Source organism: Tenrec ecaudatus, chromosome 2 (assembly GCF_050624435.1).
Source record: "Tenrec ecaudatus isolate mTenEca1 chromosome 2, mTenEca1.hap1, whole genome shotgun sequence".
NCBI classification, from domain to species: domain Eukaryota; kingdom Metazoa; phylum Chordata; class Mammalia; order Afrosoricida; family Tenrecidae; genus Tenrec; species Tenrec ecaudatus.
In genome coordinates this window covers 198,985,220-199,008,045 of record NC_134531.1, presented here as the reverse complement: position 1 = coordinate 199,008,045, position 22,826 = coordinate 198,985,220, and the positions used below count along the sequence as shown (strand labels likewise).

General features: G+C 38.3%; 2 protein-coding genes across 2 annotated transcripts; both read left to right on the top strand.

Annotated features, from left to right (window-relative positions):
* The first annotated feature begins 5,871 nt into the window (after positions 1–5,871).
* On the top strand, positions 5,872–6,852 carry LOC142440365 (olfactory receptor 14C36-like). Its single transcript, XM_075542824.1, has one exon. The coding sequence runs from the start codon at positions 5,872–5,874 to the stop codon at positions 6,850–6,852; it is 981 nt and encodes a 326-aa protein (XP_075398939.1).
* Positions 6,853–20,704: 13,852 nt separating this feature from the next.
* On the top strand, positions 20,705–21,685 carry LOC142440364 (olfactory receptor 14C36-like). Its single transcript, XM_075542823.1, has one exon. The coding sequence runs from the start codon at positions 20,705–20,707 to the stop codon at positions 21,683–21,685; it is 981 nt and encodes a 326-aa protein (XP_075398938.1).
* The last annotated feature ends 1,141 nt before the right edge of the window (positions 21,686–22,826 follow it).

The following is a 22,826-nucleotide window of genomic DNA, read 5'->3' as shown; positions in this document are numbered from 1 at the left end:
CAACACAATGCATATCCTTAACAAAAGCATATCCATAACACAATGCATCAATTGAATTACTTCGATTGCAATTGCAATCACTCAATTTGGACAACCTGTCAGAAGTGAGCAGTTCCTGGAGAAAGACATCATTCTTGGTAGAGAGAGTGAAAAAAAAGAGGATTTCCATCAACATGGTGGAAAAACACAAGGCTACTACAATAGGCTCAGATGTATGAACCATCGTGAGAATGACAGGGATGAGGCAGGGTTTCATTCTGCTCTGCATATTGTCACCACGGATTAGAACTGACTCAATGACCCCAAACAATAGCAACAATACGAGGTTACTGTGAGTAATTAACTCAATGACATTGAGTTTTGTTTATTTGGTTGGATGTTAAGTACATAAAAAATAATAATAACTGTAACAACAACAACAATGTGTAACTGACTGTCTGCCTGTAAATTTCCATGTAGTTCTGGCTTGTATGCTACTGGAAATTTTGCTGGTTTTCAAAAAATGTCAGTACTAAAAGAATCACCCATGGTTGAATGGTTTCAGTGGAGCTTCTGTACTAAAACCAACTATGAAGAAAAGCAGAGTGACCAACTTATGAAAATACTATATGACAAATATTATTTGATATTTTTATTCTGGACATTTCATCAAAAGGGATTAATCACTCACTAGAGGAAGACTTCATATTGGTGATGTAGAGGCTCGTTGTGGAGAATGGAGAACCCCATGAGATGGACTGGCACACCATCCAAAATGATGGACTTGTACATGTCAGCAAATGTCAGGATGCTATAGTAGCAGGAAACATTTGGGTCTAAGCTGGGTCTTTTACTGCCTATATTTCATGCAAGAACTGAGCAATTAAGGAGTCTACATCAAAATTAATGCATAGTACTCCAGTTATCCTACCTCAGACATTCAAAATTGTAAACCAATCAATAAATTTACTGTATGCTTAAATATATATAATGCAATATATGTGGTAAACATTTTGTTCATTTTGGTAAATGCTGTCTTATTAAGATTTCCTCATGATATTCATCTTAAAAGTTCACATAAATATATTTACTGTGTTATGTTCCACAACCTCAAATTCTTATGTAATGAATTTTGCCTAATGTGAAGTTGTTCCCTACATTGAAAATCAGTGGCAAGAAGGGTGTAAGATGCCTGGTACGGATTCAGCAAGAGCAATGTAACCGAGAGAAATTACTGAAACCAAAGGAAGGCTGAGCATGATAGTGGGACAAGAGGAGGGTAAAAGGAAATAGAGGAAAGAACTGGTGACACCGGGTATTTACAGAGGACTAAAGACTGTAAATATATTTATATAAGAGTGTAGGAAAATAGATATATGTGCATAGATTTATGGGCTTAGTATTAAGGCAGCAGATGGGCATTGGGCTTCCACTCAAGCACTTACTCAATGCAAGAACACGTTGTTCTATTAAATTGGCATTCCAGGAAGCACACCTGCCTGACATGATTGCTGAAGAAAAATGTGTGCATAAGCAAATGTGGTAAAGAAAGATGATGGTGCCGGTTATCAAATGATATAGCATCTGGGGTCTTAAAGGTTTGAAGATAAACAAGGGCTGTTTGACTGAGAAGCATCAAAGCCCACATGGAAGAAGCATCCCAGCCTGTCTGACCACGAGGTGTACAAGGACCAGTTATCAGTCATCAAAGAAATAAAAATTATATCAGTGTGTGCCCACCTTCCTGAAATGATCACTGAAGACAAACATGTGCTTAACCATATGTGGTCAAGAAAGCTGATGATGCCCAGCTATCAAAAGATATAGTGTCTGGGGTCTGAGGGTTCAAGGATAAACAAGTGGCCATCTAGTTCAGAGGAACAAAGCCCACATGGAAGAAACACACCAGCCTGTGTGACCACAAGCTGTCAAAGGGATCAGGTATCAAGCATCAAGGAGCAAAAAATATATATCATTGTAAATGTGGGTGAGTGCAGAGTGGAGACTCAAAGCCATTGGTAGCCAACTGGACACCCCTTACAGAAGGGTTGTGTGGGACATGAGCCAGTCAGGTTGCAGGGTAGCAATGAAGAAACATAACTTTCCTCTAGTTTTTAAATGCTTCCCCAACCCCTCCCCACTATCATGATCCCAATTATTCCTTACGAATCTGGCTAGACCAGAGGAGGTACATTGGTACAGACAGGAACTGGAAACACAGGGAATCCAGGACAGATGATCCCTTCAGGACCAGGGGAGAGAGTGGCGATACCGGAAGGGTTTAGGGAGGGTGGGTTAGAAAGGAAGAACTGATTACAAGGAACTACATGTAATCTCCTCCTTGGGGGACAGACAACAGAAAAGGGGGTGAAGGGAGACATCAGACAGTGTAAGATGTGACAATATAATAATAAGTGTTTTGAGAACAATGATGGCAACAAATATGCAAATTTGCTTGGCACCAAGGATGTGATTGTGATGAGTTGTACGAACCCAATAAAATGAGCAAAAAAAAAAAAAAAGGAAAAATATTAGCATATTTCCTGGGTCACTGGGGAAGATTAAAAACTAGGTCAAATGGGGAGCCCACTACAAGGATCTACATAAAACCTCCTCCATGAGGGATGGACAACAGGAACATGGGTTAAGAGAGACTTCAGACAGTGTAAGATATGACAAAATAATAATTTATGTATTATCAAGGGTTCATGAGCAGAGATGGAAGCTGGGAGGGAGGGGGGACATGAGGAGCTGATACTAAGGACTCAAGCAGAAAGCAAATGTTTTGCGAATGATGATGGCAACATATGTACAAATGTGTTTGACACAAAGGATGTATGTATGGATTGTGATAAGAGTTGTATGAGCACCAATAAAAAGATTAAAAAAATAAAGATCTCATGTGCAATATCTTGTGATATCCAGTCACAATCAGCTTTCTTCACCACATTTTCTCATGCTGCCATTTTGTCTTCAGGGATCCTGTAAGGAAGGTGACCATCACAGAATACCAGGTAATTCGAACAAATTGTTGCATTGAGTGAGTACTTCAGTAGGGGCCCAATTACTATCTTCTATCATAATAATTAACATATAAATATATGTACATAGATCTATGTTCCCTATCATTATATGTAAATGTATTTACATATGTACATTCCTGTATTTAAGCCAAAAAAATGTCCTTTGTCTCTGAGTCCCTTCCTCTATTTCCATTTGCTTTCCTCCAGTGCCACTATCATGTTCAGCCTTTTTTAGGGTTTCAGTAAACCCTCTCAGCTGCGTTGTCATGATCTTTGAATTTTTTAATGGTCAAATATATTAATATGTCTTGAGACATAAAAGTTTCAATAACAGGACCCATACTTAGGGTCCTGTTCACTATCCCTGTAGAAGCAATTATCTTTTTTAAATTCCTGCTGGGAGGTGGCTATTGTTGAATGCCAGGGGATGCACTCCCAGGGGTTTTTCTCCTGCCAACAGCTTCCTCGTGTTCTTAGATCTATCTGAACACAGAGGTACTAGTTAAAAAGCAGGATTGTTGTCAGAGTCTCAGTCATTTTGAGAAATGTGCCTACTCAGATTTGTCCTCACTTCAAATACTGCATCCTTACCGGAGATCCTGAACTACCTATACAACATATATAATAACATCTTGTGAGTATTTGTTGTTATTAATTTAATTTTTCGCATACTCCTCTTTGTTACTACATGAATAGATGATCTACAAAGAATACTGTAAATGAGGTTAAAATAGAATATATAAATAGGGAATATACTCACACTCATGAACTAGTTTTTGACTAAATCAATTTTAAATACCCCCAGTCATTATAGTAGGATTCACAGTTGTTCATTAAAAACTGAGAGGGGGTGGGAAACAGCCTTTTACCTTACTGAAGCTAGAAATTGTGGCAGGTTCAGAAATTGGTGTGTACAGGTCTACATCTCAACGGCATAGTTTGGATAGTTTAAATGTATACTAATATATTTATTCAGTATATTTTGTTTGAAGAAAAATTATTTGCTATTTTTAATATTTAACTAAGGATATTTAAACACACTGTCCATTTGCTAAGCATTCAATTTTATATTTTCTTTCTACAGAGTGACCCAGTGATTATATGACATATATGCAAATTTTATACACAGAGTTCCTTTTACTTAAAGTACATTCAAGTATTTTTGATATCATATTATTGCATACATAAGCATTTGGTCATAATTATATTTACAGAGAGCCCATCAAGACTGCTTCCAGGTCACTAGCTGCATATAATTAATCTCACAATACTTTTTGAAATTTGAGGAAATTGTAAGTAGATTAATGGATATGTGGGTAAATGAGAAATCCATCAATGAACAAAATATATCTTACAATTTGGGGGCTTGAAACAGTATCTCATCTGTTGTTCAAAAAAGTCAAAGAATAGTTTAATTTTTACATTTGAGGGATGGGAGAATGATGTAATTCTCTAAACTCCTATAGCTGATAGACCCATCCGCCTTCAAACATGAAGCTAAAGAATTACACATTTTAAGCTTTCCAAACTCTACTCATAACATTTCAGCATATTTTATATTCTTATGTACATTTTAAAAACAAATAATTACACGGAAAAAACCAGAGTGTTGCGATTTATGTTTACTTTTTGTTTACTTATTAGAATGCAGTCAGTACTATTGATTTGCTTCACTGTAGCAGCAACAATGGGCAAAAGCTAGGATGTGCAGACGATGCAGGACCAGGTAATATTGCCTTCAGTTGTGCTTAGGGACCCTATGGATCACAACCAATCCAATGGTACTTAACAACAACAAAGGATCTAGGTGTGCATTGCACTGCGATCCAAAAGGTCAACCATTTGAAACCACCAACAGCACCATTGGAGAAAGGTGGGACTTTCTACTCCCACAAAGAGTTACAGCCTGAGAAACCCACAGGTGCAATTCTATAGTGTGCCCTCAGGTCACTCTGAGTGGGCCTTGAAGCCCTTGCAGTGATTAATAGGATCATTTACTTGGTCTTTTCATTGTACCATTATTGCATTTTAACTTTTGTATATAACTTTCTTTGGTTGCATAATTACAATGAGAATTATATTGTATAATATGTGAATAATGTAAACAAAATTTGCTAGCCTAAATAAATGAAACCTGGTGTAATTATGATTCCGTTTGATAATTATGGTATCTAGGTTAAATAAGAATAAAAATTACCCTATAGCATTAAATAAAGTATTTTATAAAAGTGCAGATAGAGAAAATAAGATGTCTAAATGAAACCATAACTTCTCAACTGTTAATATGAACAAAAAGATATTGCCAACAGAAAAAAAATTCTCATAAAGGATAATTCTGGGGATTTTCCAAATTGAAAAAAAATCTATGGAAAATGTAGGTGGAAATAGAGTTGAAAATAATAATTGTTCCTCCATAGGGAGAAAATGAAATAAAACTAATAATGAGAAAATGAGATATTCTATTAAAACTGTAGTCTACTCTCTCTCTATGTCTTGTATTTTGGTCAGAAATTAATTATATACTAAATCTGTTGTAATAATATACATAAAAGGAAATTACCTATATTAATTCAATAAATTTGCTGGGAAAACTTTGGATCTTTGAGGCCCAATTTTACATATACATCACTGATAGAAATGAAAACCAACCTGAGCACAAGTATTTTGTTGAAACTGAGAAATAATTTGCCCCAGGAGAAATACTATAGGAGCAAGAGCTAATATTAGGGTATGCTATGCTTAGAAATGTCAGATATAGTACATATAATGCATATATGGGGATTGATGCACATAGTTACAATCTCTTCTCTCTTTTTCTTTAGGAATTTTTAAAATGTGTGTCCCAAAATTTTAAAGAAATTATACAAAAATGCCTAACTCTACCAGAGTGTCTGAATTTCTACTCTCAGGATTTTCTGATGTGTGGGAGTTGAGAGTCTTGCACACAATGTTATTTTCACTAATGTACTTGGCTACTCTCACAGGGAATCTTCTCATTGTCACAGTGATCACTGTTGACCAAAGACTTCATACACCCATGTATTTCTTTATCCTGAATCTGTCTGTCTGGGACATGTGTTACATTTCTGTGACTGTACCCAAGGCGTGTGTCATCTTCCTGCTAAACAACAGGGTGATTTCCATAGTTGGATGTGCAGCTCAGATTTTCCTTGTATTTTTTTGTGTTTATGCAGAATTGCTGCTGCTCACCATCATGGCCCGTGACCGCTATGTGGCCATCTGCCAGCCCCTCCACTACCATGTGATCATGACCCCTCGTGTCTGTGTCCAAATGACACTGGCCTCTGTGCTCAGTGGTCTGGTCTATTCAGGTCTGCACACTGGGAACACATTCCGTTTGTCCTTCTGTCATTCTAATGTGGTTCATCAGTTTTTCTGTGATATCCCCTCCCTACTGAAACTCTCCTGCTCTGACATCTTAGCCAATGAAATTGTGATTTTTGTCTCTTTGATGATAGTAGGTGGTGGCTGCTTTTCCTTCATCACCATGTCGTATATTCACATATTTTCTACTGTGCTCAAGTTTCCAACCAGAGCAGAACGAAGTAAGGCCTTTTCCACCTGTGTCCCACATATCCTCATTGTCATAGTTTTCCTTGGCTCTGGTGCTGCTGTATATCTGAAGCCAACCTCCAACTCCCCTCGGATACAGGACATGGTCATTTCTGTGTTCTATTGTATAGTTCCTCCTTTCTTGAATCCTGTCATCTATACTCTTAGAAACAAACAGATAAAGGAGGCTATAAGGCAAGTTATGAGAAGAACACTCACTTCTTTCAGGAAAACTCTCATTATATCAACACATTCCTACTTGGATTGCAGGCGGTAACAATGGTTAAAAGATAATGTTCTCCTCACTCCCAAACTTTGGCTTTGATTATAATTAATAATCCTTGTATTTATGTGCTTGTGATGAAATAATAGCACAGACTTGATTTGTTTTTACCTATAAAGGATACTCATGTCCTGGCTCCTATGACTTCACTGCTACATATTTGTATCTTTTTCTAAATGTCATTATCCATATATCCTCTTTATTTAGAGAGTTCAAGGGAGCCCCGGTTCCTGGATGTGTACCTGCTAGATAAATAACCAAAAGTTCTGTGTTCTAAACGATCAGTCTTTCCATCACAGGAAAACCTTGGTGATCTAATCCTGTGCACATCACAGATTTGGACTCCCCCAGTAGGGTCACTGAGACAGGACTAACTTGATGGTCATGGATATCGACAAAATTCAGTAACAGAAGCCATATTATCTATGTCTGATGTCATTATACCATATAACAAACACTGTAACATTTGCTATAGTTACAGGTGCCATGGAATTAATTTTGACTCAAACCTCTTGTGAAAATGTCCAACTGCCTCAGGATGTTTTCAGATAAGTAAAAAGTTCTTGTCTGTAAAATTTATTGAAGCAGAATTCTACATTTTTATCCTGTGAATCTGCCGAGTGGGATCCAACAGCCAATATTGTTTGTTTGCTTATTAGCAGTTAAATATTTAGTAATTTGAACCAAAATGACTCCTAATCTTATATTGAAGTAATACTAAATGAGAAAAATTACAACTCAAATCTGACAATTTCATAAGAGTTTACAAGCAGGCATGCTGTTGGTTATAAAAATTAATTGTGCCTTTCAAGCTTTTCCATAAGTTTCAAAAATAAATTTAAATTATAAGCCATTTTATTAAAAAGCTTTGTTGTTATGTGAAGTCAAACAGTCTCTGACTCATGTTGTTCGTGTCTGGTGCCTCCAGTCTTCTCCAGTCCATAGCGAGCCTGTGCACAGCAGAATGAACCATGCCCGTTCCTGTGCTGTCCTGACCATCGCTCCTGTCTGCTCCCATTGAGGCCTTCACAGTGGCAATCCATCACATAGAGCACCTTCTTCATTTCCTCTGCCCTTCCAGTTACCAGACATGATGATTTCTCCAGCAAATTATCTCTCATAACAATATGTCCAAAGTATGTAAGGTGCGGTTTGCCATCCTGGATTCTAAGGGACCCTCTGCCTTACTTTTTCCAATTCAGATCAGTTTGTCCTTTAGAGGACTGAGGAAGAGAGTAGCAGAATTGCAGCATCACAAATCCTACACCATGGTCATAACTGTTACGATGACTGAGTCTACTGTTGCAGTCACTGTGCCAATCATCTTTCTGGAGCTGTTCTCCTTGTAACTTTCTCTTGACAGTCTGCCTTTTATTCAAATTTCTTTGCCTACACCATAATTCAAATGCAATAATTCTTTTTTCGTCTTCCTTAGGCCTTATACAGGTTTCAAGTGCATACTGAAAAGTAATACAAATAATATGTAAATAATGTCATTTAATATTGCAATGTTAAGAAAATTTTTGGCTTACTATTATGTCTGAGAAGTTAGTTAGAAAACAATGTTAAGAAGCACTTCACTCTTTGTGTGCAAATGTGTGTGTGCGTCTTTCTTCCTCTTTCTAATAATGGCTCCGATGTACATTCTTGAAATGTTACAATGGCAAATAACAAAAAATACATTATATAACATATATCATATAACATGTTACATATATGTATAGTTTGCTCATTTAAAAGGACCCATTATTCTTACAGTACCCTTTTAATTTATTAATGCTGTTTTCTGGTGAAGGGAAACATGTTTCACCATACTAGACCACAAATTTTTAAATCATATCTATAATATGTCTTGATTTTATAATTGACACAATTGATTTTCTTTTTGCTATTTGAAACTAACTGAATTGGAGCCAATAAAGAGACTAGTGGGAATGGAGGGGAATATGCAGAACACACGGGAATATGTTGGTTGCCATAACCAGAGGCACAGTTTCTGACATGGGAGGAGAGTTGGAGAAGGAACAAGAGGCCCAGGAACAAAGCTGGTGTGCAGGGGCAGAAAAGGGAAAGGGTGAGCATTGTACTGTATCGCCTTGCCCTCAGGAGAACCTTTAGACTCTGCACACTCCTGGTTATCCTGACTCCTGAACAGTCTGCTTCTGGCCCTAGGGTGGCACTTATATACTCTCCTGTCAGACACTCAAACAGAGGAGATGCTCAGGACCTCACTGGAAACCATGACACCTATGAATATAATGCACAATCTCTGCCTATCCTATTCCTGCCCATTCTCAAATCTTGTTAGGGTTGGAATGTTTCATTATTGTCTTCCTCCTCCATCTTCCTGGGTTAAAAGAAAGGGGGAGGGGAGAGAGAAAGAGAGAGAGCAACTACCCAAAGAGGGACACTGGAAAATAGAAAGGAATAAAGTAGAAATGGAACAGACGTACTTATTAAACAAAGGGATCTCAAATCCCTAGGAGACCACCCCTAGAAAGCAGAAGGTTAAAGGGAGTGGCACTGTATAGCCTCTGCCACCCCTGCCCCCAGTCCTTGAGAGGGGAATACAACTCAAGGGACAAGTATGTTGGTGCATGTCTGATGGGAAGATGAAAGCAACAGGAGAACAAATCATTAAAACCTAGTTCATCTGACCACCAATTACATACGGAGAGGGAAGAGGCCAAAAGGAGCAGAGAATATCTTAAGGTGAAACACAAAGTGAGAGGGCTTGCTTTACAGACTTTAACACCTACTATACAGCCACAATGGTCAAAACATGGTTCTGCAACAATGACAGATCCACAGAAACCGGAAAAAAAAACCCAGAAAATCCAGAAATATAATAATCAGCATATAGACAACTGATCTTCCACATGGGCCCAAAAACCTCCTGTGGGAGGTGGATGACCGGTTGAACAAGTGATGCTGCAAACACAGGATAGCCACATAGAGACAAATGAAATGAGACCCTGACCGTACCCCGTGCACGAGATCAAAAGCAAGGTGGCTCACAGACCTGGAATTAAAAACCCAACATATCAGGACCGTCAGGGAAAACATCCAGACAAACCTGAGAACCTTGGCACAGGGAATAAATAAACTAACTGCAATAGGGAAGGGTATACAGACACAATTGAACCTGAAATTGATAAGTGGCAAATACTAAGGATAAAAACACCTGTGTGCATCTAAAGACTCCACCAAGAGAGCAAACAGAGAGCACACGACGGGGAGAGGATTTTGAGCAATTACACAACACACAAAGGGATTAGTACTAAAATCTAGAATACCTTCTTAGTCTGCAAAATAAAAATACCATTAACCCCCTGAGGAAGTGGACAGAAGGTTTGAACAAAAATTATACTTGGGAGGAGACTCCAATGGCTAATAAGCATACAGAAAAAAGCTCCCGATTATTAACCATCAGAGAAATGCAAATTAAAAAACCATAAGATACCACCTAACAGCATTGAGAATAGCCAGAATCAGTAAATCAGATAGCAACAATTCTTGGAGAGGATGTGGTGAGATACTAACTCTTCTCCACTGCTGGTAGTTGTGTAATTATGCAAAATCTGTGGAAAGTGGTCTGTTGATATTTAAAGCAAATGGAAATTGAGGCTCATTAAAACCCAGCAATGCCTCTGCTGGGCATCAATCCAGAAGAGATAAGAATCAATGGAGCAATGCACAATCACAAAGAACTGGAAGCAGTGTACATTCCCATCAATAGAGGAGTGGATTAGAAAACTCTAGCACATACATACAATGGAGAACTAGGCATCAATGAAAAGCACTGATGATCCATGGAGCACCTGATCTCCTGGGAAGATATGGAGGAAAATAGGCTAAGTGAAGCTAGCCAATCACAAAAGGACAAGTACAACATGAGTCCACTGAGGTAAGAATAAACGGCCGGCACAGTAGGTATGGAAGAAAGGCCACACATCTCACATTATATCAGTTGAGGAACAGGCAATAGGTCAAGGTACTAACCAAACCCAAGAATGCACATGTAATTCCAACACAAAGAAGGTGAAAGGGGTGGGGAGAAAAGGTGGTGGGGAAGAGGGAGATAAAGACACTGGAGGAGGAGGAGACTAATCCAACCAGGGGGAGGTTATTGTTAATTATTCAATAGAAATGGAAGTGCGAGTGCGAACCCCACCCTGGCATGCCAAACCTTGATGGCAACATACCCACATGGGGCCACCCATGAACAGAGATGTCTGCAGGGCCCCAATCAAAGTCAAACTGAACCTCCCCTAGAAGCATGTGCTACAGAGGACGACACTAAGCTTAAAGGGTCCGGAGAGGAGATGGCCTGCCATGCCCCCATAGAAGCAAATCAAGAAGGAAAGAGAGACAGTGAGGGACTAGGCCCCACACTGGCATACCAAGCCCTGAGGACAGAGTCCCTGCACGGAGCTGCTGAGGCAGAAAGAGGACACTGACAGCAGCAGGACACAGTATGTCCCCTCTCTGGAGCATACAGCAACAGAGGACAATACTGGGGACACAGGCAAGAAGGGAGTGTGGTCTGACCAGCTCCTCTGCAGATCCCAGGACCCCAACCTCCCTCCTTCCAGTGGGGCAAACCAAGAAGGAATATAGCAGATCAACAATGGGAACAAAACAAAACACAAAGTCCGTGAGGAGCCCCAAAATAGACTTCAGGCTAGGAGGAGCAGTTCTCAGACACCCCACAGCCAGTGAGGGGAGAGTTGTAGAGGACAGACACAGAGATCTGGAATTATTTATGCCATATATTTATTGCTATTTTTTTCTATCTTTGTTTTATTTTTGTTTTCTCTCTGTTATTGTTGTTTGCCTACGTATATAAAATGGGCATGGGAAGCAAGGCTGAGGAGAAAGCAATGGGACCAACTGATCCGGAGGGACTTGTGGGGAAGAGGAGGCAAGAGAAGCGAGAGGTAAACAAACAACGCCATAGACTTGGGAATTATTAGGCAATTAAAATCGACAACTAGGAGAATGTAGAGATCCTGGTGGAGTTGGAGCAACAGCAATGTAGCTGAGAGGAATTATTGAGACAGAAGAAGGGAGGGCATGATGGTGGGGCAGGAGGAAGATGAAAGGAAACAGGAAGTGTCTAGGAAGCAAAGCCCTATAGAGAACTATAAACATAGGTCTATACAAATGCAAATAGAGTAATTCATAAAAATGGATGTGTTGGCCTATACATGTATATTTCACTTTTAAAAACTGTATAGTTTTATGACTTTTAACAAATTATTTGTGTGATTTATCCACATTCACGATTTACAGAGCAGTGTATTAACACCCCCAACCACCATCACCAATCTCTTGTACTGTACATTAGCTGCCAGTCTCTTCCTTGACTCTAATCTCTAGTCATCTTTAACATACTAGTTACACAATATGTAATATTTGAGATCAGATTCTTGTACTTAATAAAATATGTTTGAGAAGAAAATCATGCATGCTGATTTCTTTGATTGTGTGTTTGTTACTACTTCATTGTTTATTAATTTGTCTTTTGTTTGTTTGCTTTTTTTGGGAAATCATTACAAAGTTTCCAAGTCTACTTCAATTTCACTCTCCTTTTTTTAAGCCAATGACAATATATTTGGGTTTGAGGGATAAGGAGGATATGAAAGGATAATGAATAGCTCGTGTTTTTTTTTAAGAAAGAGACTATATATATTTACACAGCCAATCTCAAAATATGAAATCTACAGCAATATTCTATCAAACCCTCAAAATATGGAAGTTTTTTTCTGCTTGTTTGAATTTTGGCATATTACTTCTTATGAATGCATTTTCAATGTTGATTCTCTTCATTGACAATTGAGAGTTGTACATGTGAAAATAAAAGTGAATGTCAAGAACACTATAACATACTAAAAGAATAAGAAAATTAGATTTCAAACACTCTAGATTGAAATATTTTGGAATGATTAAAAACCCACTCGATATAAAACTTGACAAAATACATTAACACAAAATGTTGGCATTTGTCAAAATATAGAACAGAGATTAAAATACATAGAGTGATTTAAATTTTAGAAAAGTTGCAGAATTATTTAAAAATTGAGGAAATAGTAGTGAGAGTCTCCCTTTCACCCGTTTCCCCGTGAACACCTTCCTCTATTAAGAAGGAATTGCAATTAGGGTGGTGCATTTGTTATAATTGCTGAACCATTACTGATAAATATTTATTAACTAATGTCACTCTGAAATCATGGATCACTTCTTGTTAAACCTAGGGGCTATGGAAATGCATAAAGCCGTGTATCAACCATTACAGGAACCACATTACAGAAGAGAATAGTTTCCTTGCACTAACCATTTCCGACACTGCCTATTCCCCCCTCCTCATCTCTTCTGAATCCTTGGGAAATCATTGATTTTTCATTCTTCTGTTTTCTTTTAACCAGGTTGTCCTGCAGTCAGAGCCATTTAACATAGAGCCTTTCTAGCTGGTGTCTCTCACTTAGCAATAGGCAATTCAGGTGATTGTGATTTTGTTTGTGGACTCACACTCCATCTTCATCTTCACTAAATAACATTGCATTACATACATATACCTCATGTTGTTCATCCACTGATCTAACTGGGAGCACAGCAGAATAATGCTAGGAAGTAAAAATAGACTTGATGACAATAGCAAGTTGAATAAAACTGAAATATCTGTTAAAGTTTTTTATGTCGTTATGTGTCCTTAAATGAATTGGACAAATACCTGCCTTTTGGATTGCTTGGTTGTAGGAGAAAAGTATAGTCAGCTTTATACTTTCAAGCTTTTTACTGAAGTAAATAATTAATTATTCATATTCTCTAAAAATGAATGGCAGCTTCAATTGCTCTGTATCCTTAACATCTTGATGTTGTCAGGATATACATTTTACTGTTTATGTTAGTTATGTAGCTTATCTCAATGTTGTCTTCATTTGCAATTTCCTAACAGAAACAAAGAGAATGCTTGCATCTATTTATATGCCCTCTGTGCATCTCCATAGGTGTCTGTTCGGATATTTTGTTCACTTTCAAATTGATTTACTGTTTGCATTGTGAATTTAATTGTTCTATATACTTAAGTGCAAGTATTTGTACCATGACTTTTTTGTTGCAATAAATTTCTCCAACTATGAATTTCAATTCATTATATAATAAGACCAAATCCCTCACAACTGGAACAGTAGAGAACATGATCACAATAAATGGAGTAAATGTTGAAGTTGGAAGGAATGTTTTCTTGCTTCGATCCACACTCCTTGTTCATGGAAGCAGCAATCTGATCAAAAGTTGTTTTAATTGCCTAAAGCTGCTGCACCAGACATCTGTTGATTATTTAAAACAAGGGTGATCTTGTGAGAACTAGGGTGCACCTGACCCAAGGCTTGGTATTTTCCATTGATTCCTTACATGTGGAAGCGGGACAGTGAATAGAAAAGATTGAAAAAGAATCAATGCATTTAAACTGTGGTGCTGGAGGAATATATGGAAAGTACACGGACTGCTAAAGGGACACACAGATCTGTACTGGAAGAAGTAATGCCAGAGTGCTCCTTACAGGCAAGGATGACAAGACTTCATTTACATGCGTTGGATACAGTGTCAGGAGTCCGAAGCCTGGGAAAGGTGTGGTGTTAGGTCAAGTAGAGGGACAAGAGGAAGTTTCTCCAGGAGGTGCACTGACACTGTGGCTACAACCAGGGACTGCAACATAAGAGCAATGAGGAGGGAGGTCGAGGACCAGGAAGTGTATTTTTCTCTTGTGCCTGAGGTCACTCTGGCTCAGAACTGAATTCACAGCAATTAACAAGTACAAAACTGTGGAAATAATTCAACAACAGGATCCTTGTCTTTTCCTTCTGCGATCATGTGCATTTAATACACAAAATTGACTCTAAAAATAAATGAGATCAGCACCACCTCCTTACCCTCTCCTCCCACTCTCCCTTCTCCCCCCAGAACCTATGGTCCCATTGTTTTCTCCTTCAGATTATTCATCCAGACTATCTTATCTAGATAGTTCTGTAGAGATAATAATATGCACCCAAAATCAAGCCACAGCAAGGTAGGCGATGAGTGAGAACACAGCAACAACAACAAAAATGGATACCAATTATCCACAGAAGAATAAATTAATTAAAAGAAAAAATGTTTAAAGAAAGAAAAACCTGTAAATAGATCAAGGTCTGAGTTTTGATCTCTAGGCATGTCCTGCAGTCAGGTCCAATGGGCACCATGATTTGGCTCCAGAGTCTCTCCTTTGTACTCCCTCAGGGACTCCCAGCTCTGTTCCCATGGTTGCTCTGCCACACACTTTTAGGGGTTTGCCTCGGTGTCACAAGGTCAGTCTGGGTCAGTCCTGGCACTGAGTCTCCAGTGTTGTCCCCTTTAGGGCCCTGGGCCATCAAGGCATGGCATGTCTTGTAGTGGGATCAGCCATAAAGTCCACTCTGTCCTTTGGCTGTTCAGAGCAGGTATGTCATACTCCAGGCCTGATGGGCCAGGATGTGCTCCACTCTCTCTTCTTCCACCTTCATTTGCTCCCATTTGCTCTGATCAGACTTGCCCCTCTCCCCTAACTGCAGCTTCAGAGTTGTCCTCTCAAGTAATTCTTCTGAGGTGAGGGCAGTTGTCCATGTAGTTGGTATGGGGGCTAAGCTCTCAGGCCCCTCCACTGGCTCCCCACTCCTTACAAGCCTGCTGCATTTGTCTGGCACTGGCTTTATATCTGGTCCCTCTTTCCCTAAGGAGACACAAACAATACCCTACTCTTGGGTGGGTCTGTTCCTTATTCCCCCATCACACACCTTTTGTTTTTTTTATTTCCCCTTATCTCCCTCCACCCTCTTTTTAGTAGGCTACCATATGTACCCCTGGATTTGATCTGGCTCATGGCATACTACCTGGAACTCACCAGGGATAGGCAAGCAACAAGTGGTCCAAAATCAGTGGCAAGGAGGGTGTAAGACACCTGGTAGGGATTCAGCAAGTGCGATGTAACTGAGAGAAATTACTGAAACTCAAAGGAAGGTTGAGCATGATAGTGGGACATGAGAAGGATAAATGGAAATAGAGGAAAGAACTAGGTGACACAGGGTATTTACAGAGGACTAAAGTCTGTAATGTACATATGTAAATATATTTATATAAGAGTGGAGGACAATAGCTCAATGTGCATATATTTATGGGTTTAGTATTAAGGCAACAGATGGACATTGGGCCTCCACTCAAGCACTTACTCAATGCAAGAACACGTTGTTCTATTAAATTGGCATTCCAGGAAGCACATCTCCCCGACACAATTGCTGAAGAAACAATCTGTGCATAAGCAAATATGGTAAAGAAAGCTGATGGTGCCCGGCTATCAAAAGATATAGAGTCCGGGTTCTTAAAGGTTTGAAGAAAAACAAGTGGCCAATTGACTGAGAAGCATCAAAGCCCACATGGAAGAAGCACACCAGCCTGTCTGATCACGAGGTTTAGAAGGGACAAGTTATCAGACATCAAAGAATTAAAAATCATATCAGTGTGTGTCCACCTTCCTGACACGATCACTGAAGATGAACATGTCCATTAGAAAATGTGGTGAAGAAAGCTGATAGTGCCCGGCTATCAAAATATATAGTGTCTGGGGTCTTGGAGGCTTGAGGATACACAAGTGGCCATCTAGTTTAGAAGCAAGAAAGCCCACGCGGAAGAAACATACCAGCCTGTTTGAAGACGAGCTGTCAAAGGGATCAGGTATCAAGCATCAAGGGGCAAAAAAATAATATCATTGTAAATGTGGGTGAGTGCAGAGTGGAGACTCAAAGCCCATTAATAGCCTACTGGAAACCGCCTTACTTAGGGGTTATGTGGGATATGAGCCAGTCAGGGTGCTGGATAGCAATGATGAAACGTATAACTTTCCTCTAGTTCTTAATTGCTTCCTCTCCTGCCCCACTATCATGATCCCAATTATACCATACATATCTGGCTAGACCAGAGGATGTACATTGGTACAGATAGGAAGTGGAAACCCAGGGAATCCAGGACAGAAGAGCCCTTCAGGACCAGCAGTGAGAGTGGCAATACCGGTAGGGTTCAGGGAGAGTCTGGTAGAAAGGAGGAACCGATTACAAGGAACTACATTTAATCTCCTCCCTGGGGGATGGAAAACAGAAACGTGGGTGAAGGGAGACTTCGGACAGTGTAAGATATGACATGATAATAATAATTTATAAATTATCAAGGATTCATGAGGGTAGGGGAGGGTGGGAGGGAGGGGAAAAAATGAATAGCTGACATGAAGGACTCAAGTAGAAAGCAAGTGTTTTGAGAAAGGTGATGGCAACAGATGTACAAATTTGCTTGGTACCATGCATGGATGTATGGATTGTGATAAGAGTTGTAAGAGCCCCAATAAAATGACATAAAAAAGAAAGAAAAATATTAGCACTTTTCCTGGTCATCAGGGCAGATTAAAAACTAGGTCAAAGGGAGAGCCCACTACTAGGATCTACATATTACCTCCTCCATGAGGGATGGACAACAGAAACGTGGGTGAAGGGAGACTTCAGACAGTGTAAGATATGACAAATTAATAATTTATAAATTATCAAGGGTTCATGAGGGGAGGGGAGCTGGCAGGGAGGGGGAAATGAGGAACTGAACCCAAGGGCTCAAGCAGAAAGCAAATGTTTTGAGAATGATGACGGTAACATATGTACAAATGTGTTTGACAAAAAGGATGTATGTATGGATTTTAATAAGAGTTGTATGAGCCCCAATAAAATGATTTTAAAAAACCAAGATGCTATATCTTGTGATATCCAGGCACAATCAGCCTTTTTCATCACATTTTTTCATGCTCACATTTTGTCTTCAGGGATCCTGTCAGGAAGGTCAGCATCACAGAATGCTGGCTTATTAGAACAAAGTGTTCTTGCATTGAGTGAGTACTTCAGTAGGGGCCAAATGTCTGTCTTCTAACTTAATACTTAACATATAAATATGTGTACATAGATCCATATTCCATATCATTATATATAAATGAATTTACATATGTACATTTCTGTATTTAAGCTTAAAGATGTCCTTTGACACCGAGTTCTTTCCTCTATTTCCGTTTGCTTTCCACCAGTGCCACTATCATGCCCAGCATTTATTAGGGTTTCAGTAAACCCTCTCAGGTACATTTTCATGACCTTTGATTTTTTTTTAATGGTCAAATATATATGTCTTGAGACATAAACGTTTCAAGAACAGGACCCATACTTAGGGTCCTGTTCATTATCCATGTGGAAGCAATTATCTTTTTAAAATTCCTTCTGGGGTTTCCCTGATGGTCCCCATAAATAAACAGACAAGACAGCAAGTCAACTGAAAAAAAAATTCCTGCCAGGGATGCATTCCCAGGGGTTTTCCTCGTGCCGACAGCATCCTCGTGTTCTTAGATCTGTCTGAACACAGAGGCGCTGGTTATAAAGCAGGATTGCTGTCAGAGTCTCAGTCATTTTGAGAAATGTGCCTACTCAGTTTTGTCCACACTTCATATACTGTGTCCTTACCGGAGATCCTGAACTACCTATACAACATATATAATAACATCTTGTGAGTATTTGTTGTTATTAATTTAAATTTTTTCTCTTACTCCTCATTGCTACTACATGAATAGATGATTTCCTTTACTTCTTGTACAGTTCACTGATTTACACAGAAGCACTGTACATGAGGTTAAAATAGAACATATAAATAAGGAATATACTCACACTCATGAACTAATTTTTAATGAAATCAATTTTAAATACCCCCAGTCATTATAATAGGATTCACAGTTGTTCATAAAAATTGAGAGGGAGTGGGAAACAGCCTTTTACTTTGCTGAAGCTAGAAATTGAGGCAGGGCAGAAACTGGCCTACATCTCCAAGGCTTAGATTGGATATCTTAAATGTATGCTAATATATTTACTCAGTGTATTTTCTTTGAAGAAAAACTATTTGCTATTTTTAATATTTAACTAAGGTTATTTAAAAACACTTTCCAATTGCTAAGCATTCAATTTTATATTTTCTTTCAACATAGTGACTAAGTGATTATATGACATCCAGGTAACTATTATACACACAGTTCCTTTTACTTAAACTACATTCTAGTATTTTTGATATCATAATATTGGATACATAAATATTTGGTCATAATTATATTTACAGAGATCCCATCATGACTGCTTCCAGGTCACTAGCCGCATATAATTAATCTCACAATATTTTTGAAATTTGAGGAAATTGTAAGTAGATTAATGGATATGTGGGTAAATGAGAAATCCATCATTGAACAAAATATATCTTACAGCTTGGGGCCTTGAAACAGTATCTTATTTGTTGTCTATAAAAGTCAAAGAACCTTCGATTTTTATATTTGAGAGATGGCAGAATCATGCAATTTTCTATAATCCTATACCTGATAGACCCATCCACCTTCAAATATGAAGCTAAAGAATTACACATTTTAAGCTTTCCAAACTCTACTCATAACATTTCAGCATATTTTATATTCTCGTGTTCATTGTAAAAACAAATAATTACACTAAAAGAAGCAGAGTGTTGTGATTTATATTTACTTTTTGTTTACTTATTAGAATGCAGTCAGTACTATTGATTTGCTTCGCTGTGGCAGCAACAATGGGCAAAAGCTAGGATGTGCAGACGATGCAAGACCAGGTAATATTGCCTTCAGTTGTGCTTAGGGACCATATGGATCACAGCCAATCCAATGGTACTTAAAACAACAATGGATGTAGGTGCCCATTGCATTGCGATCCAAAAGGTCAACTGTCTGAAACCACCAGATGCACCATTGGAGAAAGGTGGGACGTTCTACTCCCACAAAGAGTTACAGCCTGAGAAACCCACAGGTGCAATTCTATAGTGTGCCCTCAGGTTCCTCTGAGTGGACTTTGAAGCCCTAGCAGTGACTATTAGGCTCATTTACTTGGTCTTTTCATTGCACTGTTACTGCATTTTAATTTTTGTATATAACTTTCTTTGGTTGCATAATCACAATGAGAATTATATTGTATAATATGTGAATAATGTAAACTACATGTGCTAGCTTAAATCAATGAAACCTGGTGTAATTATGATTCCGTTTGATTACTATGGTATCTAGGTTTAATAAGAATAAAAATTACCTTGTAACATGAAATAAAATATTTTGCAAAAGTGAAGATAGAGAAAAAGAGATGTCTAAAAGAAACCATACCTTCTTAAGTGTTTATAAGAATAAATAGATATTGCCAACAGAAAAAGATTCTCATAAAGGATAATTCTGGGGACTTTTCAAATTGAAAAAAAATTGTGGAAAATAGAGGTGGAAATAGAGTTGAAAATAATATTTGTTCCTCAATAGGGAGAAAATGAAATAAACTACTCATAAAAATGAGATATTCTGCAAAAATTGTAGTTTACTCTCTCTATATATGTTGTATTTTGGTCACTAATGAATCATTTGATAAATGTGTTATAATAATAATATACATAAAAGGAAATGGCCTATATTAATGCAATAAATTATCTTGACAAACTTTAGATTTTTGACACCCAGTTTTATATATACATCACTGATAGAAATGAAAACCGATCTGAGAGCAATAATTTTGCTGCCACTCAGAAATAATTTATACAGACAGAAATACAATAGGAGTGAGAACTAATATTATGGTATGCTATGCTTAAATGTTAGATATAGTATATATAATGCATAAATGGGAATAGATGCACATTGATACAAATTCTTCTCTTTGTTTTTTTAGGAAATTTTAAAATGTGTCTTCCAAAATCTTAAAGAAATTACACTAAAATGGCTAACACTACTACAGTGTCTCAATTTCTACTTACAGGATTTTCTGAAGTGTGGGAGATCAGAGTCTTGCACACAATGTTATTTTCACTAATGTACTTGGCGACTCTCACGGGAAATCTTCTCATTGTCATAGTAATCATTGTAGACCAAAGACTTCATACACCCATGTATTTCTTTATCCTGAATCTGTCTGTCTTGGACATGTGTTACATTTCTGTGACTGTACCCAAGGCTTGTGTCATCTTCCTGCTAAACAACAGGGTGATTTCCGTGGTTGGATGTGCAGCTCAGATTTTCCTTGTATTTTTATGTGCTTATACAGAGTTGCTGCTCCTAGCCATCATGGCCCGTGACCGCTATGTGGCCATCTGCCAGCCCCTCCACTACCATGTGATCATGACCCCACGTGTCTGTGTCCAAATGACGCTGGGCTCTGTGCTCAGTGGTCTGGTCTATTCAGGTGTGCACACTGGGAACACATTCCGTTTGTCCTTCTGTCGTTCTAATGTGGTTCATCAGTTTTTCTGTGATATCCCCTCCCTACTGAAACTCTCCTGCTCTGACATCTTAGCCAATGAAATTGTGATTTTTGCCTCTACAATGATAGTAGGTGGTGGCTCCTTTTCCTTTATCATCAGGTCTTATATTCACATATTTTCTACTGTGCTCAAGTTTCCAACCAGTGGAGAAAGAAGAAAGGCCTTTTCCACCTGTATCCCGCACATTCTCATATTCATAGTTTTCCTTGGCTCTGCGGCTGCTGTGTATCTGAAGCCAACCTCCAACTCCCCTCAGATACAGGACTTGATAATTTCTGTGTTCTATTGTATAGTTCCTCCTTTCTTGAATCCTATCATCTATACTCTTAGAAACAAACAGATAAAGGAGGCTATAAGGCAAGTTATGAGAAGAAAACTCACTTCTTTCAGGAAAACTCTCATTATATCGATACATTCCTACTTGGATTGCAGGAGCTGACAATGGTTAAAAGATAATGTTCTCTTCACTCCAAAACTTTGGCTTGGATTATAATTAACTATCCTTGTATTTATGTGCTTTTGAATATAATAGCACAGACTTAATTGCAGCTTTAAAAATCCTACAGCATGGTCATAATTGTTACTAAGACTGAGTGTACTGTTGCATTCACTGTGTCAATCATCTTTTTGGAGCTGTGCTCCTTGTAATTTTCTTTTTACACTCTGCCTTTTATTTAATTTTCTTTGCCTACTCCATAATTCAAATGCACTAATTCCTTTTTCGTCTTACTTAAGCCTTATACAGGTTTCAAATGCATACTGAAAAGTAATACAAATAATATGTACATAATGCCATTTAATTACTGCCATGTTTAGAAAATTTTTGGTTTAATATTACATCTGAGGAATTAATTAAACTTCATCTACCAAGAAAACAATATTAAAATACACTTCACTCCTAGTGTGCAAATGTGTGTGTGCTTATTTACTCCTCTTTCTATTAATGACTCTCATTCATATTCTTGAAATGTTACAATGCAAAATAACAAAAATATACATTATATATCATATATCATATACCATATACTATATTGCATAAAACATATAACATACAACATATATATAGTTAGCTCATTTAAAAGGACCCATTATTCTTACAGTACTCTTTCAAAATTATTAATGATGTTATCTAGTGAATGGGAAAAATTTTTACCACACTTGACCAAGTATTTTTAAATCATATCTATATTATGTCTTGGTTTTATGTTTGACACAATTGATTTTCTTTTTCCAATTTGAAAGTAACTTAATTGGAGCCAACAACGAGACTAGTGGGAAGTGTGGGGAATATGTAGAAGAACAGGAATATGTTAGTTGACATGACCAATGACACAACTTCTGACCCGGGGAGAGAGATGGGTAAAAATGCACCAGGAACAAAGCTGGTGTGCAGGGCCAGAAGAGGGGATAGGGGGCCACTGCACTCTATTGCTTTGCCCTCAGGAGAACCTTTAGACTCTGCACACTCCTAGCTAGCCTGACTCCAGAACAGTCTGCTTCTGGCCCTAGGGTGGCACGTATCTACTCTCCTGTCGGACACTCAAACAGAGGAGATGATCAGGACCTCACTGGAAACCATG